The following is a 23,672-nucleotide window of genomic DNA, read 5'->3' as shown; positions in this document are numbered from 1 at the left end:
TCGAGAAAATTTTAAAACTTTTGTCTATGCTTGAACATTTTCAAACTAGCCTTTGAATGTATATGGAGCCCAAGTATTCACACCATCTGTGTGGACAAAAACAAACAAACAAAACAAACCACTTCAAGCTGAGAATTTAAAGTGGTTCCAAAATTAAAATGCCCCAAGCAGAAGCAAATAAGTGATCTCTGTATAAAGAAACTTTTATCACAGACCTCAAAGAACTCTCACAGATAATTTTCAGAGGAAAATGAGCATCTCTCAGGAACGAGGTACTATAAGCAAGAACTATAACAAAAAAAAAAAAGAAAGAAAGCAAAAACAAACTCATAAAACTTCAGAGAAGAAAAACAGCACTTTTCATCAGAAACAACAAATGCTATAAAATAGTGCAATGACATCTTTATCTGAAGACCTGGGGAAAAAAATCTGACAATCTACAACTCTACACTTAGCAAAAATCTCTTTCAAAACAAAATGCAAAATAAAGACTTTTGTAGGTATACAAAAGCTGAAAGAATTTATCATCAGCAGACCTGGTATACAAGAAATATTAAAGGAAGTCTTTCGTGTAGAAGAAAAGATGATATTGGCTGAAAATCTGGATCAACACGAAGGAATGAAGAGTACCAGAAACGGTCACATGGATAAATATAAAAAGTCGTTTTCTTATTAAAACTTCTTTAAAAAATAACTATTTAAAGGAAAAATAATGAAAATGTGTTTGGGGATTTCTAACACATATAAAGTATAAAACAAAAAGCACAAAGCAAAGAAAAAATGGAAATATACTCTTCTAACATTCTTGTAGTATATATAAAGTAGTATATTATCATTTGAAGGTAGAGTATAATATACTGAAGACATCACCTGCGAACCCAAAAGCAACCTCCAAAAGGACATAACAAAGAGTTATAGCTAATAAGACTATAAAAAAGATAAAATGGTATCACAAATATTCAATCCAAAAGAAGGTAGAAGAGGAACAAAGGAATAAAGAATAGCTGGGAGAAACAGAAAACAAATAGCAAAACAGATTAAAACCCAACCATTATCAATAATCACATGAAATGTAAATGACCTTAACACAATTAAAAGACAAGATAGTTGGATTAAACAGCAAGACCCAATTATATGCTGCCTATAAAAAACTCACTTTGAATATAAAGATATAAATAGGACAAAAGTACAAAAAGTATGGAAAAAGACACACCATGCTAACATTAGTCAAAATAAAGCTGGAAAAGCTACATTAATAACCTGACAAAGGAGATTTTAGAACACAGAATACTTCAGGGAAAAAGAGGGCCATTTCTTAATGAAAAAAGTGAACTCATTTAGAGGATACAATAGTCCTAAACATTTATGCATCTAATAACAGGGTTTCAACATTCACAAAACAAAAACTAACTGAACTGCAAGCAGAAAACTATCACTCAAGAAAAAATAAAAATATTTCTAATATGGTAAAGTAATTAAGTTCATAATTAAAAACCATCCTATACAGAAAAGGGCAAGCACAGATGAATTCTACCAAATACTTAAGGAAGAAAAATGCCAATTCTATACACACTCTTTCAGAAAATTGAAGGGAATACTTCAACTCACTCTGAGGCCTGCATTACTCTGATTCCAAAACCAGTCAAAGACATTACAAGACAAAACTACAAACCAATATCCCATTAACAGAAATTCAAAAACCATCAACAAAATTTTAGCAAATCAAATCCAACAATGTACAAATAATACACTGCGACTAAGTTCAGTTTATCACCATTATCAACAAACTGAAAATGGAAAAAACATATATCTCAATATATGCAGAAAAGGCGTTTAAAAAAATACAGTAACCATTCCTGATACAAATCTTTCTGCAAACTAGAAACAGAAGAGAATTTTCTCAACCTGATAGAGGACAAATAGGAAAAAACCTGCTAACATCACACTTAATGATGAAACACTGAATATCTTTCCCCAAAGATCAGGAACGAGGCAATGATGTCCACTATACCACTTCAATTCCAATTGTACTGGAGTTTTAGCCAGTGCAATAAATAAGACAAAAGTAAACGAAAGGCATCCAGACTGGATGAATAATCATCTTTGAAGAAAATCCTATGTAATCTTCAAGAAACCAGTTGATGGTACCAAGTTGCAGGATACAAGATCAACATACAAATATGCAGATTTCTATTTATTAGCATCAGAAATAGGAAATCTTAAATTACCATTTACAAAAGCATCAAAAATATGAAATACTTAAGGATAAATCTAATACATGTGCATACACTGAAAACTACAAAGCGCTGCTAAGGAAAACTGAAGACCTAAAAAAAATGGAGGGCTTCCCTGGTGGCGCAGTGCTTGAGAGTCCGCCTGCCGAAGCAGGGGACACGGGTTCGTGCCCCAGTCCGCGAAGATCCCACATGCCGCGGAGCAGCTGGGCCCGTGAGCCGCGTCCGGAGCCTGTGCTCCGCAACCGGAGAGGCTACAACAGTGAGAGGCCCATGTACCGCAAAAAAAAAAAAAAAAAAAGAAGAGCTATACCACATTCATGGACTGGAAGATTCTATATTGTCCAGATGTCATGTCTTCAGTTGGCTCTATGACCAAGGCAATCCCAATCCAAATACCAGCTGACTTTTTGGTTGAAATTGAAAAACTGACTCTAAAATTCACCTTGAAATGCCAAGGGCCTAGAACAGCCAAAATAACTTTTGAAAAGAACAAAATTGGAGGACTTATACTACCTGATTTTAAAGCTACTGTATCCAGCATAGTGAGGTACTGGGAAAACAGTAAAGATAGACAAATAAATCAATGGAAAAGAAAAGACTCCAGAAATAGACCCACACCTATATGGTCACTGATTTTCAAAAAAGATGCAAAGGCAATTCAGTGGAGAAAGTAGTTTTTCAACAAACGGTGCTGGAATAATTACATAGCCACGTGCAAAACAAAACAAAACCTTTGATCTGTATTTCTCCCCATAAAAGTTAACACAGGAAGGATCAGACTGAAACACAGAACCTAAAACTAGTAACACTTTTAGAAGAAAATACAGGAGAAAATCTTTGTGATCTTGTGTTAGGCAAAGGATTCTTAGGTAAGCACATCTGTAAAAGAAAACATGATCATTTAAACTTCATCAAAATAAATAACTCCTGCTCTTCGAAAGACACTGTAAAGAGAATGAAGACATAAGCCACAGACTGGGAGAAAAAAATGCACATCACATATCTGATAAAGGAGGTGTATCTAGAATATATTATGAATTCAATAATAGGAAAACCACAACCCAATTAAAACATGGGCAAAAGAACTAAACAGACACCACCAAAGAAGATAATACGGATACAATTAGGCACGGAAAAAGACGCTGCTCAAGGAGTCACTAGGGGAATACCAATGAAAGCCACAAGGAAAGATCACTAAAATTTTTAAAGTCTAAATCAAATTAAAGACTGACCACACCAAGTACTGGCAAGGACATGGACCAATCTGAACTCTTATAACCTGGTGATTATGTAAAATGGTACAATCACTTTGGAAAACTCCTAAAAAGTTACATTTACCATAAGACCTAGCCATTCCACACCTAGGTATTTACCCAACAGAAATCAAAGCATATATCCATACAAAGACTTTTACGCCAATATTTATGATAGTTTTACTTGTAAATGCCAAAAACTAAAAAGAACAGAACTATCCATCAATAGATAAGATAAACAAACTGCACTATATCCATACAGTGGAATACTACTCATCAATAAAAAGAAATGGACCATTGGTATTTGCAGTAACATGGCTGAATCTCAAAGTATGCTGAGCTAGAGCAGACACTCTCCCTCCCCAAAGTACATATTGTATGATTCCATTTTAAAATTCTGGAAAATGCAAACTAATTCATAGCGATAGGAAGACTATCAGAGGTTACCTGGGGATGAACAAGGAGGGGCGCCTAGGGAAGGAGGGATTTATTAAGGGGCCCAAACATCTTTTGGGGGTGATGGATATTCATTATCTGCATTGGCAGCAGTTTGCCCACAGCCCCAAAACTCTTTGAGACTTGGACCTGTGGATTCACAGCATTCCACAGAAATAGCCTGATAGGAGCTGTGGTATAAATCCAAATGTCAATCTCTAGCCAAAGTGGCTCACGTCTCTCCTCTGCCTTCCAGAAACAGACTTCCAGGCCTCTCTGCACCGACCAAAGTAGTGTAGCAGAATGCTTAACAGCACATAGACCTAGCCTAGAACTATTCAAGCACTACCACTTTTCAGTGGGGCAGTTTTAGGGACACTGTCTACCCTCTGTGAGGCCTAGTTTCCTCTTCAGTAAGATGGAATAAAGGAATCTACCTCAGGGTGGTTTTCAGAAACTGAGTTCATGCATGTAACACAGGGCGTGACGTATTTTAAATGTTAAATAAATGTTCTAAGCTATTACTGTTACCTCCATCCCCTTTCCTGGGGATTCCTCCCTCTTCCATCTTCATGACTCTTATACAGGACCTCACCTCAAGTTTCCTGACCACTCTTCCAGAAATCCAAGGCACAAAGTGTCTAGATCAGGGGTCCCCAACCCCCAGGCCATGGACCAGTAGCGGTCTGTGGCCTCTTAGGAACCAGGCCGCACATCAGGAGGTGAGCGGCCCGGCCAGTTAGCGAAGCTTCATCTGTATTTACAGCCGCTCCCCATCGCTCAAATTACTCCCTGAGCTCGGCCTCCTGTCAACATTATGGTGAACTGTATGATTATTTCATTATATATTACAATGTAACTAACAATAGTAGAAATAAAGTGCACAATAAGTGTAATGCACTTGAATCATCCTGAAACCACCACCTACCCCCTTCCGTGGAAAACCTGTCTTCCACAAAACCAGTCCCTGTGCCAAAATGGTTGGGGACCGCTGGTCTACATGGTCCAGCTCTGAAATGGAGCAGGACTCTATGGTCCTTCCCGCCCATGTCCTCTGCCTGCATTTTGTCTGTGGAAAAACTTCAGCCAAAGAATAAGTTTAATCAGAGAAGTAAGAAAATGCAGAAGCAAAGGAAAGCAGTCCGACAAGACTAAATAATAATAGTTTAGTCAATAAGCATAGCTAAGGACCTTCAGTTCCTTCTCAAGGGCTATAGATAATATTCTGAGCCATATCCTGTGAGCTGTCTTGTAGATACTCTCTGTGTATCTACAGATAAAACGCCCACCAGGTGGAAAAAGTTAACTACATGATGACCAGACTGTAGCCATGACATAAGCTGCCATTCCGAGAACTGGCCTCAAGAAAATGGAAACAAACCGACCCTGGAACTGAAGATCAACTGTACTTAAAACAATGAAGACGATGCTGGTCAGACCATCAATGACCAATTTCAAGGTGACTGTCAACAGCCGACTGTGCTGTTTCTGTTGCGGCCCCCTCCCCTCCATTTATAAAAGCTCTTGCCCACTGGTTGGGGGGGGTGGGGGAGTCGGCCTTCAGACAGAAGCACCCCCCGCCCCGCCACCCCCCGCCTCCGTTGCCGGCATCCAAAATAAAGCAAGCTTTCCTTTCACCAACCTGGCCTCTTTACTGGCTTTTGAGCGGCGAGCAGCTGGACCCCACTTTTGGTTACAATTCTATGCCATACAATATAGTAGCTACCAGCCACATACCGCTGTCAAGCACTTAAAACGTGGTTACTCTAAACTGAGATGGGCGGCAACTTGAAAATACACATCAGAGTCTGAAAACAGTATAAAAATAAGAATGTAAAATATCTCAATAATTTTACGTTCATTGCGTACTAAAATATGTTATGTAATTGGTTAAATATATTGTTAAAATTAATTTTCACTTTTTAAAAACCTTTTTTAATATGGCTCCTAGGAAATTTTAAGTTACATATGTGGCTCACATTACGTATATATTTCTATTGGCTACTGCTGGTCAAGTTAGACTAATAGCTCCAGGCTTGTATTGCTCCTTCCCCCATCAGTAGTTTAGTCTCCCCAGGGTGAGTGTACCTGTCATTGCTTCACAAAGTCTCAGGTGGCCCAAGGAATGAGGGAGCTTTAAGCAATGCCTAGTCGCAACAGTCACCTCCTGCCCCAATCTGCCTACAAAATCCACCCAATGGTTACACAAACTCAAATCCTTCCAATGCCAATAAACCCACCAACTCCCAACGCAGCCCTTTTTATCTTTGGACAACTCTTGCGAACGAGGCACTTCTTCCTGATACTAATGAAGATCGACCTCTCCAGAGGGCTGATCTTATTAGCCCTACTTTACCTCTGAGCCATTCAGAAAAGGCTCAAGACCTGGAAAAAAACTACCATTCGCAGATCACTTACAATGTATGTGTAAATTTTAGTTTACTATTGTTTTTGTTACTAGTTTACTATTGTGTAAATGTAGAAATTTAGTAGGCATTTATATTTAACCCACATAGCAAAAGAAGGAGGTACTGCAGTTGTCTATCTCCATTTTATAATAGGGTCTGCAGGGCTCAGAGAAATAAAGTGATCTGCCTAGGGCACCAATCAGCACATGGCCTATTTCAACCCAGAGCTAGCTGACTTCTAAAAACCTTCACTCAACAGTGCTTTTGTGGTCATGCTCCCAACCAACCAGCCTGTTAGCAGCCACAAGCTCAATCCAGAAGCAATCTTGCCCTGGCCGCCAGGTAAGGATGCCCTTACCTGTCTCAGCAGCCCCAAGGATGTCCAGTTTGTCACGAATGGCAGGTGCCAAGGTCAGAGCTTGGACTGGTGTGGGGGCAGAGAAGCCTAGGAAGCTGAGCGCTCGGAGAACTGGCTTGGGTACAAAGAGATCCTTCCAAGCTGATACATCTGCCTTGTGATCATGCATTTCAGGCATCCAGGTCTTTGCTTTTTTGGGCGCCTTTGGAGTAGTACCCTGGGAAGGCTCTGAGGTTTTTTTCCCTTTCTTGTTCTTCTTTTTTGGAACCGTCTGGGCCGGGCTTTCTGATGCCATCTCCCCTACCTCTAGATCAGGACAAACTGTGCCATCTCCCTGGGGCCCTGGCTCAGTATCTTTGCCCTCAAACACTTTCTGGGCACTGGTTCCTTCAGTTTCCACATCTTTACTCTTCTTCAACTTCATCTTTTTCTTTGAGGAGGTAGACTCTCCTTCCGAAACAGCTTGTGCCTTTCTCTTCTTGGGCTCCTCCTTTGAGAAGAGACTGGAGGAACTCTCCGCAGAGGAGACCAACTGATAATCCGTCAGTTCCTCAAAGCACACCAAGTCATCCATCTGTCCGTCTGCAAACATATTTGGGTCAATCTTCACCTGCTTCCATTTTCCCACAACTTTGATGCCCTTCCTCTGAATTCTGCCATAGTTTGATGGCTTTGGTCTCGATTTTTTCTCTTTCAACTTCATGGTTGCTGAAAAGGAGAGAAATGTTCCACTAGATTGGCAACTGAGAAGCACAGGGCTCTGAGGCAACAAGTATTTTCTAAGCAGCCTATAGAGTATCAGGCCCTGCACACAAGGATGGCTCTAATGGTGATGCCGCCAGCTAGAGAAGATCAAAGAAGGAAAGAAATGCACTCACACAGTGGGCAGCTTGGTCTGCAACAGAGGGGACACAGGAGGTGTAGCAAAGACGTATGAGCTAGATCTGGTTTGGATTCCAGATTCAACACTGACTGCTCGTGTGCCCTTGGCAGGTCCTGCTTAATCCTCTCTGAACCTCAGTGTTCTCGTATTTTAAAAAGGGGGGAGGGGTTTACTAGCTAAGTCCCAAAATGTTCTCTGCAATAAATAACATTATGTAAAGCACGGAGGGTGAAGCCTGCCACACCCAAGCCATCTTGAAGGCTGAGTAAGTATCTGCGGGGGGTCGCTGGAGGGTGGGTGAGGAGGGCAGCTTTATTAAGAGTGCACAGAGCTTTCTTCCTTCTTAAGCCTTGCCCCAAGAGGGCAGATGCCTTTGCCACGACTCTGGCCTTTGCCAAATGGCTTAAAACCCAACCAGCTTTTTCATTACCTTTTAAGTGATTTAAAAACAAGTGATCTATGCACAAGTCGTCAGACTGGAACTCGAGCCACGTTCTCCCTTTTCAGAAAGGCCGAGAAGACGAGATCCTGTGGAAAGACAAAGGGAAATCTTGGTTCAAATCTGAACCCGTCACTGGCCAGCTCTGGGTCTGGGGTGCACGTATTAATCACTGTGAGCCTCAGTTCCTCGTCTGGAAAATGGGGATGATGAGGGTCTGTGTCTCCTTGGAACGTCACGCGAAGACAAAAAGATGACGCAGGTCCAGAACCGCTCAGCATGGCACCCCGACGGCAAAGCAAGCCAGAGCGCAACGAAGGTTCACCCCCAGCATCGGCTACGCCGCGATCACAAGCAACCCGGACCAACGACGGGGGGGGAGGAGGGAGGCACATGGGGGCGAGGACGCGGACTGCGACCCGCAGAGCAAGCAGGAGGGGGTCACTCCTCCTGGCGCCCGGCCAGGCGCCCGGCGCTGGCGCCTCGTGTCAGGCACGAACCGGCTCACGAAGCTGAGAAACCGAGGGGACCCCGGCGCAGGGTCGGCCAGGCCGCTTGACGAGGCCGGCGGCCGCCCTCTCTGGTCCCGAGAACCCAACGGCCTGGAGAGACCCGCGCTGGGTGGCCGCCTCCAGCTCCTCTCGGGTGCCGGGTCCGGCCCCGGCCCCGCTCCGGCTCCGGCCTTGGTACTCACCGTGTAGGGACGCCGACTGACCGCCTCAGACACTGCCGCACCAGCCCTCCTCGGCAGCGTCCACCGCAGTTCCGGGGAGGGGCTTGCGCCCACGCACGCGTGCGCATTGGGAAGGAAGTCCCGCCCCCATTCTAGACCCCGCACTTAATTCGCTGCGCGCGGCGGGCTTCCGCAGTGCGGGTACCAAGAGCGCAGACGGTGAGTGCAAGGGGCCGCGCTGATAGGTCCTCCTCTCGGGCTTAGGGAGCGGGAGCAACAGGTGGAGCCCGCCGTACTTCCTCTGAAGGGGCTCTGTTCTAGCTCATGTATGGGAACGTAAATTCTTGTATTCTTGCTTTGGTTTTAGTGCAGTGGCTGTTTACGTACTGGCTGTATGCCTGGAGCCTCGCAAAAGTTTTAGCATTTAATTTACAACTCAACCAGCCTGTATTGGAGGTGTTGTTTTCGCTAGGTTTTCATGCCTCGCCTGTTGCTCACTGATGGTTGGGGAAGGTCGGGCTGCCTCCAATAATCAAGCTAAACTGGGTCCTTTGTTATATGCAGAGAAATCAGCTTCACGGTAGTTACTCTGTTTTTCGAGGTGGGCATCACCAGACCATCTGGGAAACCTTTCCCATACACTGTCTCTATGTCCGGTGACTTTGGGAAGTCCTAAAGGACAACGGGGGAATTCACCAAGCTTAGGTCGAGTGAGCCTCCCCACCACCCCGGAGCCACCATGGGACACAGCTCAACTCATTTCTTGGAGGAACTTGCCAGTGTGTCCCCAAGAGCCTGGGTGGCATAGTCTGCGCCCACCTGGCGCCTGAAGTCCACGGGGACTGCACTTCCTGTGCTCCGGACTTCCTCATAGGTACTTTACCATCTGGCTGTTCATTTGTATCCTTTAATATTCTTTGTAATAAATCAGTAATGGTGAGTAAAGTGCTTTCGTGAGATCTGTGAGCCTTTTGGCAAATTATCAAACCCAAGGAAGAGGTCATGTAACTGAACGCAAGTCTGTGTGCCTGACGAACAGTGAGGCCAAACAATACCAAAACGTCATTTTGGAGCAGAGAAAGGTATATTGCAGGGCCCTGCAAGGAGACGGGTGACTCATGCCTTAAAAACCCAGAACTCCCCAAGCTTTCAGCAAAGCCCTTTTATAGGAAGGGTGAGGGAGGGGCGTGGTTAGTGTTTGCAAACTTCTGGGTGTCACATCCTTTGTTCTTGAGGTCAGGTCACGGTCACCATGTTCCTGTAAACCTCCACCAAACAAATGTTATTCTCTGTTCTGACAAGGAAGGGCAAGGTCCCAAGGCACAACTTTCACCTTCCGAGGTCCAGGCAGTGCTTAAGAGGAGGGGGTCTCTGTGCAGACAGGTTACCCTGCCCGGGACCCTTAGTCCAGCGCCCAGTCAGGGTTCTCCCGCGAGTGCCCAGGCCCTGCTAAGGAGGCAGATCTCAGCTGGTGGCGCCCTCTGGGCCAGGTCCCCAAACCCTGCCCAGCCGTCATCACTGAGGGACCCAGGCGCCCAGAACCCCAAGAGTTCGACCAAAACAACCCAAAAAACCTGTTCTGCTTAAGTTACCTGGAGTGACTTCTGCTATCTGCAGCCAAACCCTGACTAGCAGGTGCATGGAACACACACACACACATACACACAGAGTTTTCTCTTTTAAAAATTATTTTTAGTATTAGCAGATTGAACACATTTTCAAATATTTATTGGCCATGTATAATTCTTTTTTTAGGAACCACCTCTTCTAGTCTGAGTTCCTTTTTAAAGACAGTTCTTCTGAAAAATTGTTTCATAAGAACTTTCTTTACATTGGGGATTCTAATGATGCAAAGGGTATTGTGGGTTATTTTCCCCCCTCAGTAGATTACGTGTCCCTTACCCTTGTTTGTGGTGTTTTTAATGTCACATGTGGTCTGATGGTACCAGTCTCTTCTGTTCCATAGGTTGTCTTTCTATGTGTCTTCTAGTGACAGGAAATTCACAGAAACCAACAGGCCTGTTTCTCCAGGAGGGGGCTGCCTCTCATGCCTTGAATTCCGCCAGGAAAGTAGATTGGATACCAAGTGACGAGGAAGAATGTTGCAGTTTATCTTAGGACAGGGCCGAAAGTAAGCTCATCACACGAGATGAATGGTGCCGAAGCGCAGCAGTAGAGGGCTGCCGCTCGCTCAGGCAAAACAGCGCCGTCTGTCCTGCTGTGGTAGCTTTTATTAAAGCATTATCTAGGTTTACACTTTAAGACTTGTTTTCTTAACATTTCAGAAGTGCCAACGCAGCAACCTATGTTTTTATTAATTATAGAAGCAATAATTGGCTTTCGTGAGAACCTGCCGTGCTTCGTCCTTGAGCGCAAAGCAGCACAGAGTTCCCACCATTATTCTGATTATACTGAAGTAGCACAAGGACACTTCCTTGCGCTCCCACCACTCTGATTAGACTGAGGACATCTCATGGATCAGTGCCCAAAGCACTCAATGCTTCTTCGCAGGCCCCCGGTTTGCCGGGGGGGCTCAAAGCAATCAGGACTGTTTGCAGTTCTGGCTTATTCGCCAGCCCCCAGTTTGCTGGGGGGGTGGGGGGTGGCTCATGGGTCACGTCTCCTTTCCATGTCCTCAGTTGTTCCACTACAGAAGAGGGGCTCCTGCAACCTTGCTCTGAAAACCTCTCCCCTCTGTGTCCCATGGACAGTGCCACCCAGTATCCCAGGGAAAACGGGAGCAGTTTTTGCTGAGCTGTTTGGGGCTGTTGTCCTAAAGCTAAGCAGGGGTGGGGGTGGGGAACAGACAGGTCCTAGGTCTGGTCCCTCATGTCCTTGTCTTGCACGAGGGACAAAGCCTCATTTCCCAGGACATTCAAGCATATTCCAAGCAGAGCCCTCTTCCAGCCCTGATTCTGCCCCTTCTTTCATCTCCTGCTCCTCCTTTTCCCCCCAGCTTCACACTGAGATTCTCACTTCCCCCTTTTTTCTCCTTATTCATTCTTTCATTCCAAACACATTTACTGGGACTTCCCTGGCGGTCCACTGGTTAGGACTTCGCCTTCCAATGCAGGGAGTGCGGGTTTGATCCCTGGTCGGGGAGATAAGATCCCACATGCCTCGCGGTCAGAAAACCAAATCATAAAACAAGAAATATTGTAATAAATTCATTAAAGACTTTAAAAATGGTCCACATCAAAAAAAATTTTTTTTTAAATATTTACTGAGCTCCTGACCCAGGGGAATAAGACAGACAAATCTACGCTTTTCATGAGACTTAATCCACTAGGGGTAAAGAACAGAAAGAAGTAAATGTAATAATAAAAATAAAAAGTAAAATAAATAAATAAATAAAAATAAAATAAATAAATAAATAAAATAATAAAAAATAAAACCCATACTGCCTCCTTGGTTATTACAGATATGAGATTAGGGAACTAATCTGGAAGCAGAGTCCTGTCGCGCTCTCCCCTTCCCCACCTCCTATGCCCTTGCCTACCCTGGGAGGTCACTGTCTGGGAAGGAAGAGCAGTGTCAGAAGTTCTGCAGGTAGTGAGGCTGCCGAGGACACCAGCTGGGTGTTAAAGTCCCCTACTATGATTGTGTAACTGTCAATTTCCCCTTTTATGGCTGTTAGCATTTGCCTTATGTATTGAGTTGTCCCTATGTTGGGTGCATAAATATTTACAGTTGTTATATCTTCGTCTTGGATTGATCCCTCCGTCATTATGTAGTGTCCTTCTTTGTCTCTTGGAAGAGTCTTTATTTTAAAATCTATTTTGTCTGATATGAAAATTGCTACTACAGCTTTCTTTTGGTTTCCATTTTCATGGAATATCTTTTTCCATCCCCTCCATGCTGCATGACGTCTAAGCCCAAAAGCCCAAGGAGGAAGTGAGTCTATCTCTTCCCAGGTTTGGTGCCAGGTAGAACTCACCTCGGCATGCTAATGCAAGGATGAGGCCTGCGTGGGTGAGTCATTCTGCGGGAGCATTATTTTCCCTCTCAAAATCCCTTCTTGGATATGTGAGAAATCCATAGTCCTCCTTTTTATAAAACTCGACTGCAATTCTTGTGAACTTTATTTTGTATGAGATCATCCTTCCCCTGCCTGCCATGATTTACAAATTTATAGCCCAAAACATTTTACCTTGGCTGACAAATGCCACAGAGCCCTAATCTCATATCTGTAATAACCAAGGAGGCAGTATGGGTTGATGGTTAACAGCATGATTTCTGACCAGTGCGTGGGTTGGAATCCTTAGTTGTGACCGTTGGCAAGTGAATTACCCTTGACGTGCCTTAGTTTGGACGCACATAGGCACTCACAAAATAGGTGCTATCATTACATTTACTTCTCTGCTTCCATCCAGGGCAGCTGTCACTGTGACCAGAGGTGAGTGTGCTGGGAAGGGGCTTGAGCCCACCTTTACCGGGAGACTTTGGGTACCTCCAGTCTTGTATCAACCCAGGTCACTCTGAAGCCCTAGGACTTAGGCTGGCCGGGCAGTGGGTGGGGCAGAGATGGATAACCAAGGAGGCAGTATGGGCAGAGATGGAAGTGCCCACAGGCTCCTATAGGACAGAGGGCAAGGCTGGGGCAACAGAGAGGTGCCCCTGCCCTCCCCCCACCAGTCCATCATAAATCAGGCAGAGCACTTCCGATTTTCATACTCTGTTTCTCAGAAAGATAGTGGTGTCCCTGGCTCTGCACCTGGTGTTCCCACACTGCCTCCAAGATGTCAGCTAAAGCCATAGAGAGCGGGGAAGGAGATGCCACTGAGCTCAGCCCGCAGGAATATCCCTCTGATGGTGAGTGCTCTAGGGAAGCTCCAGAGGGTGGGGTGGCCCAGGGCTTGGGGTGCCTGAACGAGGGCAGAGGGGGTCTTCTAGGTTCTGGCCTGGACCTGCCACCAGGTGCACTGTGCCCCATCAGGTCTCTAACCTCGTGGGCCTCAGACTCCTGCTCTGTGAAGTCTGGAATCTGCCAGCTCCGCGTTGGTGCTGGGTCTCCCTCTCTCTGTCTTCTCCTTGGGTTCACCTCCAAGCATCTTTGTCACCTCTTAGCACAGCTGCCGTTGAGGTCCCCTCCCAACGTCAGAGTTCTTGGGAGTTTCGGGAGATGGTCGAGGGTGCCGTGTGGGGCCTCTGGTCCCTCAGCTGCCCACCCCGCTGGGAGCTCCCCCTCCTCTTTTTTTTTTTTTTCCAGAGGAGGATGAACCTTCCCAGTCAACCGACCAGGCCTCTGATGGTTCTCCTGGGAAGCCACCACAGGGGCCACCCCAAGGGCCAGATGGATCTGGCTCTGACCCCAGAGACCCACCCAAGGCTGGAGGAAGCAATTTCGCCCATTACGCAGGTAACTGATCCCTGAGCATCAATCCACGGGCCCTCACCCAACTCCCCACTGCTCAGTTCAGCCTTCTGAGTTGTCAGTGTCAGGCCCACCTTCCTGATAGAATCTCTCTGACACTCACATTGTCAGAAAAAGGGCACAGTATACATGAGAGATGAAATCAATGATGCTCTAGAATCAGAGGAACCGCATGTGGACTAGCCACATGTCCCTGAAATGTGGGCCGTGGGACTGAGGAACTGAGTTTTAAATTTTATTTCATTTTAATTAAGATTTACATGGCACACATGGCTAGTGGTTCCTATAGTGGGCAGCATGGGCCTAGTGTATGACCTTGGGTGTGTGTGGCATAGAGTTCAAGATCCCTGGAAGTGAGGCGTGAGAACTTCAAGGCCAGTTTGTTGGAAATATCATCTGTGCAGAAACGGAAACCCTCAAGACAGGTCAGGGGTACTGATGGAGGGAGAGGTGATGGTGAGCCATGAGCTGCAGCCTTCAAGAAATGACGAGGTCTGAGGCTGATTTCGTACCTTCTCTCCCTTGCCTGGGACCAAGGCTCCTCTTCGTGCGGAGCTGGCTGAGCTCACTCCTGCAACTCCTGAAATCTCCGGAACTCCTTGTCCCAGCTGCCCCAGCACCCCAGTCCCTGCCGCTGTCAGATGTCCCTGCCAGCCCCAAGAGCTCTCAGCAATTCGACATGGTCCAGGCATGCTCTGCCCCGTGGTGCCAGGGGCTCCAGCCACAAGGCAGGACACACAGAGGAAGCAGGGTGACTTCTCTCTTTTTTTTTTTTTGAATTTTTGAATTCTCTTTTATTATTTTTTTATACAGCAGGTTCTTCTTAGTTCTCCATTTTATACATATTAGTGTATACATGTCAATCCCAGTCGTGCAATTCATCCCACCAGCACACCCCCCACCACTGTCCCCCCTTGTTCTCTACAACTGTGTCTCTAGTTCTGCCCTGTAAACTGGTTTTTCGAGGTTCCACATATATGCGTGAATATACGATATTTGTTTTTCTCTTTCTGACTTACTTCACTCTGTATGATAGACTCTAGATCCATCCACGTCACTACAAATGACCCAATTTCGTTCCTTTTTATGGCTGAGTAATATTCCATTGTATATATGTGCCACATCTTCTTTATCCATTCATCTGCTGATGGGTATTTAGGTTGCTTCCATATCCTGCCTATTGTAAATACTGCTGCAGTGAACATTGGGGTGCATGTGTCTTTTTGAATTATGGTTTTCTGTGGGTATATGCTGAGTAGTGGGATTGCTGGGTCGTGTAGTAATTCCATTTTTAGTTTTTTAAGGAACCTCCATACTGTTCTCCATAATGGCTGTATCAGTTTACATTCCCACCAACAGTGCAAGAGAGTTCTCTTTTCTCCACACCCTCTCCAGCATTTGTTGTTTGTAGATTTTCTGATGATGCCCATTCTGACCGGCATAAGGTGATACCTCACTGTAGTTTTGATTGCATGTCTCTAATAATTAGTGATGCTGAGCAGCTTTTCATGTGCTTCTTGGCCATCTGTATGTCTTCTTTGGAGAAATGTCTATTTAGGTCTTCTGCCCATTTTTGGATTGGGTTGTTTGTTTTTTTAATATTGAGCTGCGTGAGCTGTTTATATATTTTGGAGATTAATTCTTTGTCCATTGATTCGTTTGCAAATATTTTCTCCCATTCTGAGGGTTGTCTTTTCGTCTTGTTTGTAGTTTCCTTTGCTGTGCAAAAGCTTTTAATTTTCATTAGGTCCTATTAATTTATTTTTGTTTTTATTTCCATTACTCTAGAAGGTGGATCAAAAAAGATCTTGCTGTGATTTATGTCAAAGAGTGTTCTTCCTATGTCTCCTCTAAGAGTTTTATAGTGTCTGGTCTTACATTTAGGTCTCTAATCCATTTTGAGTTTATTTTTGTGTATGGTGTTAGGGAGTGTTCTAATTTCATTCTTTTACATGTAGCTGTCCAGTTTTCCCAGCACCACTTATTGAAGAGACTGTCTTTTCTCCATTTTATATCCTTGCCTCCTTTGTCATAGATTAGTTGACCATAGGTATGTGGGTTTATCTCTGGGCTTTCTATCCTGTTCCACTGATCTATATTTCTGTTTTTGTGCCAGTACCATATTGTCTTGATTACTGTAGCTTTGTAGTATAGTCTGAAGTCAGGGAGTCTGATTCCTCCAGCTCTGTTTTTTTTCCCTCAAGACTGCTTTGGCTATTCGGGGTCTTTTGTGTCTCCTACAAATTTTAAGGTTTTTTGTTCTAGTTCTGTAAATAATGCCACTGGTAATTTGACAGGGATTGCATTGAATCTGTAGATTGCTTTGGGTAGTATAGTCATTTTCACAATATTGATTCTTCCAATCCAAGAGCATGGTATATCTCTCCATCTGTTTGTGTCATCTTTGATTTCTTTCATCAGTGTCTTATAGTTTTCTGAGTACAGGTCTTTTACCTCCTTAGGTAGGTTTATTCCTAGGTATTTTATTCTTTTTGTTGAAATGGTGAATGGGATTGTTTCCTTAATTTCTCTTTCTGATCTTTCGTTGTTAGTGTATAGGAATGCAAGAGATTTCTGTGCATTAATTTTGTATCCTGCAACTTTGCCAAATTCATTGATTACTTGTAGTAGTTTTCTGGTGGCATCTTTAGGATTCTCTATGTATAGTGTCATGTCATCTGAAAACAGTAACAGTTTTACTTCTTCTTTTCCAATTTGGATTGCTTTTATTTCTTTTTCTTCTCTGATTGCCATGGCTAGGACTTCCAAAACTGTGTTGAATAATAGTGGTGAGAGTGGACATCCTTTTCTTGTTCCTGATCCTAGAGGAAATGCTTTCAGTTTTTCACCATTGAGAATGATGTTTGCTGTGGGTTTGTCATATATGGCCTTTATTATGTTGAGGTAGGTTCCCTCTATGCCTACTTTCTGGAGAGTTTTTATCATAAATGGGTGTTGAATTTTGTCAAAAGTTTTTTCTGCATCTATTGAGATGATCATATGGTTTTTCTTCTTCAATTTGTTAATATGGTGTATCACATTGATTGATTTGGATATATTGAAGAATCCTTGCATCCCTGGGATAGATCCCACTTGATCGTGGTGTATGATCCTTTTAATGTGTTCTTGGATTCTGTTTGCTAGTATTTTGTTGAGGATTTTTGCATCTCTATTCATCAGTGATATTGGTCTGTAATTTTCTTTTTTTGTAGTATCTTTATCTGGTTTTGGTATCAGGGTGATGGTGGCCTCATAGAATGAAGAGGAGTGTTCCTTCCTCTGCAATATTTTGGAAGAGTTTGAGAAGGATGGGTATTAGCTCTTCTCTAAATGTTTAATAGAATTCATCTGTGAAGCCGTCTGGTCCTGGACTTTTGTTTGTTGGAAGATTTTTAATCACCGTTTCAATTTCATTACTTGTGATTGGTCTGTCCATTTTTCTGTTTCTTCCTGGTTCACTCTTGGAAGGTTATACCTAAGAATTTGTCCATTTCTTCCAGGTTGTCCATTTTATTGGCATAGAGTTGCTCATAGTAGTCTCTCATGATGCTTTGTATTTCTGTGGTGTCCGTTGTAACTTCTCCTTTTTCATCTCTAATTTCATTGATTTGAGTCCTCTCCCTCTTTTTCTTGATGAGTCTGGCTAAAGGTTAATCAATTTTGTTTATCTTCTCAAAGAACCAGCATTTAGTTTTATTGATCTTTGCTATTATTTTCTCTGTTTCTATTTCATCTATTTCTGTTCTGATCTTTATGATTTCTTTACTTCTACTAACTTTGGGTTTTGTTTGTTCTTCTTTGTCTAGTTTCTTTAGGTGTAAGGTTAGATTGTTTATTTGATATTTTTCTTGTTTCTTGAGGTAGGCTTGTATTTCTATTAACTTCCCTCTTAGAACTGCTTTTGCTACATCCCGTAGGTTTTGGATCATCGTGTTTTCATTGTAATTTGTCTCTAGGTATTTTTTAATTTCCTCTTTGATTTCTTCACTGATCTCTTGGTGAAGAGATTTAGTAATGTATTGTTTAGCCTCCATGTGTTTGTGTTTCTTGTTTTCTTTCCCTGTAATTGATTTCTAATCTTATAGCATTGTGGTCGGAAGAGATGCTTGATATGATATCAGTTTTCTTAAATTTACCAAGGCTTGATTTGTGACCCAAGATGGGATCTATCCTGGAGAATGTTCCATGTGCACTTGAGAAGAAAGTGTAATCTGCTGTTTTTGGATGGAATGTCCTATAAATATCAATTAAATCTATCTGGTCTATTGTATCATTTAAAGCTTGTGTTTCCTTATTAATTTTCTGTCTGGATGATCTGTCCATTGGTGTAAGTGAGGTGTTAAAGTCCCCCACTATTACTGTGTTACTGTCGATTTCCTGTTTTATAGCTGTTAGCAGTTGCCTTATGAATTGAGGTGTTCCTATGTTGGGTGCACGTATATTTATAATTGTTATATCTTCTTGGATTGATCCCTTGATCATTATGTAGTGTCCTTCCTTGTCTCTTGTAACATTCTTTATTTTAAAGTCTATTTTATCTGATATGAGTATTGCTACTCCAGCTTTCTTTTGCTTTTCATTTGCATGGAATATTTTTTTCCATCCCCTCACTTTCAGTCTGTATGTGTCCCTAGGTCTGAAGTGGGTCTCTTGTAGACAGGATATATGTGGGTCTTATTTTTGTATCCATTCAGCAAGCCTGTGTCTTTTGGTTGGAGCATTTAATCCATTTACATTTAAGGTAATTATCGCTATGTATGTTCCTATTACCATTTTCTTAGTTGTTTTGGGTTTGTTTTTGTAGGTCTTTTCCTTCTCTTGTGTTTCCCACTTAGAGAAGTTCCTTTAGCATTTGTTGTATAGCTGGTTTGGTGGTGCTGAATTCTCTTAGCTTTTGCTTGTCTGTAAAGCTTTTGATTTCTCCGTCGAATCTGAATGAGATCTTTGCCAGGTAGAGTAATCTTGGTTGTAGGTTCTTCCCTTTCATCATTTTAAGTATATCATGCCACTCCCTTCTGGCTTGTAGAGTTTCTGCTGAGAAATCAGCTGCTAACCTTATGGGAGTTCCCTTGTATGTTATTTGTTGTTCTTCCCTTGCTGCTTTCAATAATTTTTCTTTGTCTTTATTTTTGCCAATTTGATTACTATGTGTCTTGGCGTGTTTCTCCTTGGGTTTATCCTGTATTGGACTCCCTGTGCTTCCTGAACTTGCGTGGCTATTTCCTTTCCCATTTTAGGGAGGTTTTCAACTATAATCTCTTTGAATATTTTCTTGGGTCCTTTCTCTCTGTCTTCTCCTTCTGGGACCCCTATAATGCGAATGTTGTCACGTTTAATGTTGTCCCAGAGGTCTCTTAGGCTGTCTTCATTTCTTTTCATTCTTTTTTCTTTATTCTGTTCCGCGACAGTGAATCCCACCATTCTGTCTTCCAGGTCACTTATCCGTTCTTCTGCCTCAGTTATTCTGCTATTGATTCCTTCTAGTGTAGTTTTCATTTCAGTTACTGTATTGCTCATCTCTGTTTGTTTGTTCTTTAATTCTTCTAAGTCTTTGATAAACATTTCTTGCATCTGCTCGATCTTTGCCTCCATTCTTTTTCCAGGGTCCTGGATATCTTCACTATCATTATTCCGAATTCTTTTTCTGGAAAGCACTTCATTTAGTTGTTTTTCTGGGGTTTTATCTTGTTCCTTCATCTGGTACAAAGTCCTCTGCCTTTTCATTTTGTCTAGCTTCTGTGATTGTGGTTCCTGATGGGAGGGACTGGTGGTGGGTAGAGCTGGGTGTTGCTCTGGTGGGCAGGGCTCAGTAAAACTTTATTCTGCTTGTCTGCTGATGGGTGGGGCTGGGTTCCCTCCCTGTTAGTTGTTTGGCCTGAGGTGACCCAAAACTGGAGCCTGCCCAGGCTCTTTGGTGGGGCTAATGGTAGACTCTGGGAGGGCTCACGCCAAGGAGTACTTCCCAGAACTTCTGCTGCCAGTGTCCTTGTCCCTTAGTGAGCCAAAGCCACCACTTGCCTCTGCAGGAGACTCTCCAACAGTTGCAGGTAGGTCTGGTTCAGTCTCCGCTGGGGTCACTGCTCCTTCCCCTGGGTCCCGATATGCACACTACTTTGTGTGTGCCCTGCAAAAGTGAAGTCTCTGGGACTTCCCTGGTGGCGCAGCAGTTAAGAATCCGCCTGCCAATGCAGGGGACACAGGTTCCATCCCTGGTCCAGGAAGATCCCACATGCCGCGGAGCACCCAAGCCCGTGTGCCACAACTACTGAGCCTGCACTCTGGAGCCTGTGAGACACAACTACTGAGCCTGCGTGCCACAACTACTGAAGCCCACGCCTAGAGCCCACGCTCTACAACAAGAGAAGCCACCGCAATGAGAAGCCTGCGCACTGCAACGAAGAGTAGCCCCCGCTCGCCACAACTAGAGAAAGCCTGCCTGCAGCAACGAAGACCCAACGCAGCCAAAAATAACTAACTAGATAAATTTATAAAAAAGGAAAAAAGAGCGAAGTCTCTGTTTCCCCCAGGCCTGTCAAAGTCCTGCAATGAAATCCCGCCAGCCTTCAGAGTGATTCTCTAGGAATTCCTCCTCCCGTTGCCAGACCCCCAGGTTGGGAAGCCTGACGTGGGGTTCAGAACCTTCACTCCAGAGGGCAGACTTCTGTGGTACAACTGTTCTCCAGTTTGTGAGTCACCCACCCAGCAGTTATGGGATTTGAGTTTATTGTGATTGCGCCTCTCCTACCGTCTCGTTGCACCTTCTCCTTTGTCTTTGGATGTGGGGCACCTTCTCCTTTGTCTTTGGATGTGGGGCACCTTTTTTGGTGAGTTCCAGTGTCTTCCTGGCAATGACTGGCAGGAAGCAGTCATTTTCATTTGCATGGAATATTTTTTTCCATCCCCTCACTTTCAGTCTGTATGTGTCCCTAGGTCTGAAGTGGGTCTCTTGTAGACAGGATATATGTGGGTCTTATTTTTGTATCCATTCAGCGAGCCTGTGTCTTTTGGTTGGAGCATTTAATCCATTTACATTTAAGGTAATTATTTACCTTATTTAAGGTTCTTGTCACTCGAGGTGACAAGAACCTTGCCAAGAAGGAACCGAAGCAGGGTCCCTTCTGGTGGGGGAATTAGAGATGCTTCCTGCAGAAAGTGACAAGTAGGCTGAGCCCTGGAGGACGGGGGGCTTTCACTCCAACTGTAGCCTGAGAAGGGTATAGGGTGTCTGGAAGAGGGAAAGACCAGAAAAGTCAAATTTATTCCATCGCAAATGAAAATAGCATGCTTTTCTTGATTTTGTTTTGTTTTGAGAAAATGATACCAAATGTATTGACGTCACAGAGCAGCATGAAACTTTTTCAAGGCAGGTGCCCCTCGCCATCTGGAGCATAACAGAGCTCCAGACGCTCGTCCATCCCCCTCTGCATTCTCAGAAAATCAGACTTCTCAGGAAAAGCAGGAAGAGGCCAGGCAGGGGCTGCTCTCTTCTCTGATCCCAACTCCAGGGAACCCCCTCCCACTGTGGCAGCAGCGGGGGTGCAGGGGGAGGCCAGTGCCATGCACTCATGGGGGTGCTTTTTGTCTCCAGGTATGGCCTCTGTAGCCATGATTGGAGGAGGTGAGTCTCTTTGGGAAGAAACTCAAGCCCTCATCTGACCCTGGGACCACCTGGCCTTGACCAAGCCCAAGATTGCCTTGAGCCCCAGGACATAGGTGGGTAAGGGTGCAGTGGGCAGGGGACAGAGTTGGAACACTCGAGGTGACAAGAACCTTGCCAAGAAGGAACCGAAGCAAAGCCATTCAAAGCACCCAGGTCCGATCTCAGCTTCTCCCAAGTGCAAACCGTGTGATCCAGGCAGGTTGTTAAATCTGTCTCAACCCATGATTCCTGCCCAGAAAGCAGGGCCAGTGGTACCTCCAGAGGGTTGTAGGGGATGTGTTAGCTGAGCTGTAGGGATTCCTCGGACTGCTTTACAAACCCTCTAGCTTATCCCGTGAGCCCAGAGGTTTCCAGCTGTGCCCCTGGCCAGCATCCTCTAACACGGTGGCCAGAATTCAAGAAAATGAAAACATTTCTGTCACACCAGCCACAGTCTCAGGTGCTCATTGGCTACAGGCGGCCAGCGTGTTGGACAGTGCAGATACGGAACGTTTCCTGGTTGCAGAAAGTTCTATGACTGCACTCTCTGGAGATGTAGGGGACCCCTGGGGGGGACGCCCACAGGCAGCTGCAGGGCAGAGGGCAGAAGCCGCCACCCCAGCACCTCTTCAGAAGAGCAGCTCTGTCCTTATTCTGTGGGCCCTGTGATAGGGGGAAAGACGCTATTTTCCCTGCCAAAAGGGGGCGCTTGAAGACCACTGCTCCTTTCATCTTATTTCACACAAGGGCAGTTGAGGCACAGGGAGGACAGGTGAGCCTTCCAGGACCACAGCAAAACAGAGAAATGCACAGGCCTGGGATCCAGCTTCTCGGCAGGGCCCCGTGCACTCGTGTCCACTTCTACAGCCTTCCTTTGCCTCAGGCCCCGTGGCTCTCACGAGAGCGACGTGGACCCCTCACCTCATCCCCCTCAGGAAGGTATCAGGGAGAACTGGGGAGTCTGTCCCCTGTGGCCAACCCTAAAGCTCCTCTCCCGCTATAGCCGTGGCCGTGGGGGCTGTGCCCGTGGTGCTGGGCGCCATGGGCTTCACCGGGGCAGGAATCGCAGCCTCCTCCTTAGCGGCCAAGATGATGTCAGCGGCCGCCATTGCCAATGGGGGCGGAGTTGCCGCCGGCAGCCTCGTGGCCACTCTCCAGTCCGTGGGTAAGTGTCTGGGCGGGAGGAAGCGGGGAGGGTGTGACACAGCAGCACAGGATTCAGGCCAGAGGCTAAGCCGGAGGGAGGGCCTGTCTGCTTCCTCCAGTTTCGTGGGCATCAATGTCCCTGGTCCTTTGAGTCTCCCGCACTGTCCCCTCTTCTGGTTGGGGGTGGGCTTGGGGGCACTGGGGGCGTGCAGCGCAGCAGGTGCGCGTTCCCCATCAGCCCTGCAAACCTGCGTAGGGCCCTCGCCTCGCTGGGCCCAGCCTCGTGCTGGGGAGGGAGAGGCAGAGACCCTGTGCCATTTCTCAGAGGGTCTGTCCTGTCGCTGGTGGAGTCACCGCCAGAGTGCGTGTCTCCTCTTCGGGCAGCCATGGGCAGCAGCCCCTCCCCAAAGCAGACCTCCTGGGGTTTCAGGAAGTAGAGGAGGGAACAGGACTGGGATGTCTGGGTCTTGGGCCTCCTGTGGGTCCTGGGTTCTCTGACCTCCCCAGTCTTGCCGGGAGCTGCCGGGGCTGCCTGTCCCCTTGTGCTCTAACCCCCTCCTCTCTCCCAGGGGCAGCCGGACTTTCCATGTCATCCAACATCATCCTGGGCTCGGCTGGGTCAGCTCTTGGGGCCTGGCTGTGGGGTAGAAAAAAGAAAGCCCCTTCCTCTCCTCCACCAGGATCCAGTACTGAAGCAGAGAGGGGCTCCCGGGCTGGAGATGACCCTCCAGGGCCTCAGGATGTCAGTCCCCCAAATGACAAGTCCTCTGCCTCCTAAAATCCTTCAAAGAAGCACAGGAAATAAAGAAGAAATGCTGTGACCTTCA

General features: G+C 45.2%; 2 protein-coding genes across 16 annotated transcripts in view; one reads left to right on the top strand and one right to left on the bottom strand.

Moving 5' to 3' along the window:
• DDX24 (DEAD-box helicase 24) overlaps nt 1–8,814 on the bottom strand; it is a 19,662-nt gene extending 10,848 nt beyond the window's left edge. For both annotated transcript variants that reach the window (XM_033850677.2, XM_033850678.2), the window contains exons 1-3: nt 8,708–8,814; nt 8,005–8,102; nt 6,692–7,399 (exon numbers count right to left, since the gene is read on the bottom strand). In XM_033850677.2, the coding sequence (XP_033706568.1) occupies nt 6,692–7,394 (703 nt within the window). In that variant the 5' untranslated portion in view covers nt 7,395–7,399; nt 8,005–8,102; nt 8,708–8,814. The remainder of the gene's footprint in view (nt 1–6,691; nt 7,400–8,004; nt 8,103–8,707) is intronic.
• On the top strand, nt 8,812–23,672 carry LOC101334165 (interferon alpha-inducible protein 27-like protein 2). 14 transcript variants are annotated; one of them, XM_073800089.1, is made up of 8 exons: nt 8,838–8,905; nt 13,060–13,082; nt 13,373–13,498; nt 13,896–14,045; nt 14,598–14,811; nt 21,649–21,678; nt 22,703–22,864; nt 23,415–23,672. In XM_073800089.1, the coding sequence occupies exons 3-8, from the start codon at nt 13,460–13,462 to the stop codon at nt 23,621–23,623; spliced, it is 804 nt and encodes a 267-aa protein (XP_073656190.1). In that variant the 5' UTR covers nt 8,838–8,905; nt 13,060–13,082; nt 13,373–13,459; the 3' UTR covers nt 23,624–23,672. The 14 variants fall into 14 exon arrangements, with proteins under 14 accessions (XP_033706570.1, XP_073656187.1, XP_073656190.1 ...); XM_019918590.3 differs by lacking the exon at nt 8,838–8,905 and adding an exon at nt 8,920–9,560 and having other exon boundaries at nt 13,377–13,498; XM_019918575.3 differs by lacking the exon at nt 8,838–8,905 and adding an exon at nt 8,920–9,560.

This window comes from Tursiops truncatus, chromosome 2, assembly GCF_011762595.2.
Source record: "Tursiops truncatus isolate mTurTru1 chromosome 2, mTurTru1.mat.Y, whole genome shotgun sequence".
Classification (NCBI taxonomy): domain Eukaryota; kingdom Metazoa; phylum Chordata; class Mammalia; order Artiodactyla; family Delphinidae; genus Tursiops; species Tursiops truncatus.
Note: the sequence above shows the minus strand (reverse complement) of the source record. Positions and strands in the feature narration are given on the sequence as shown.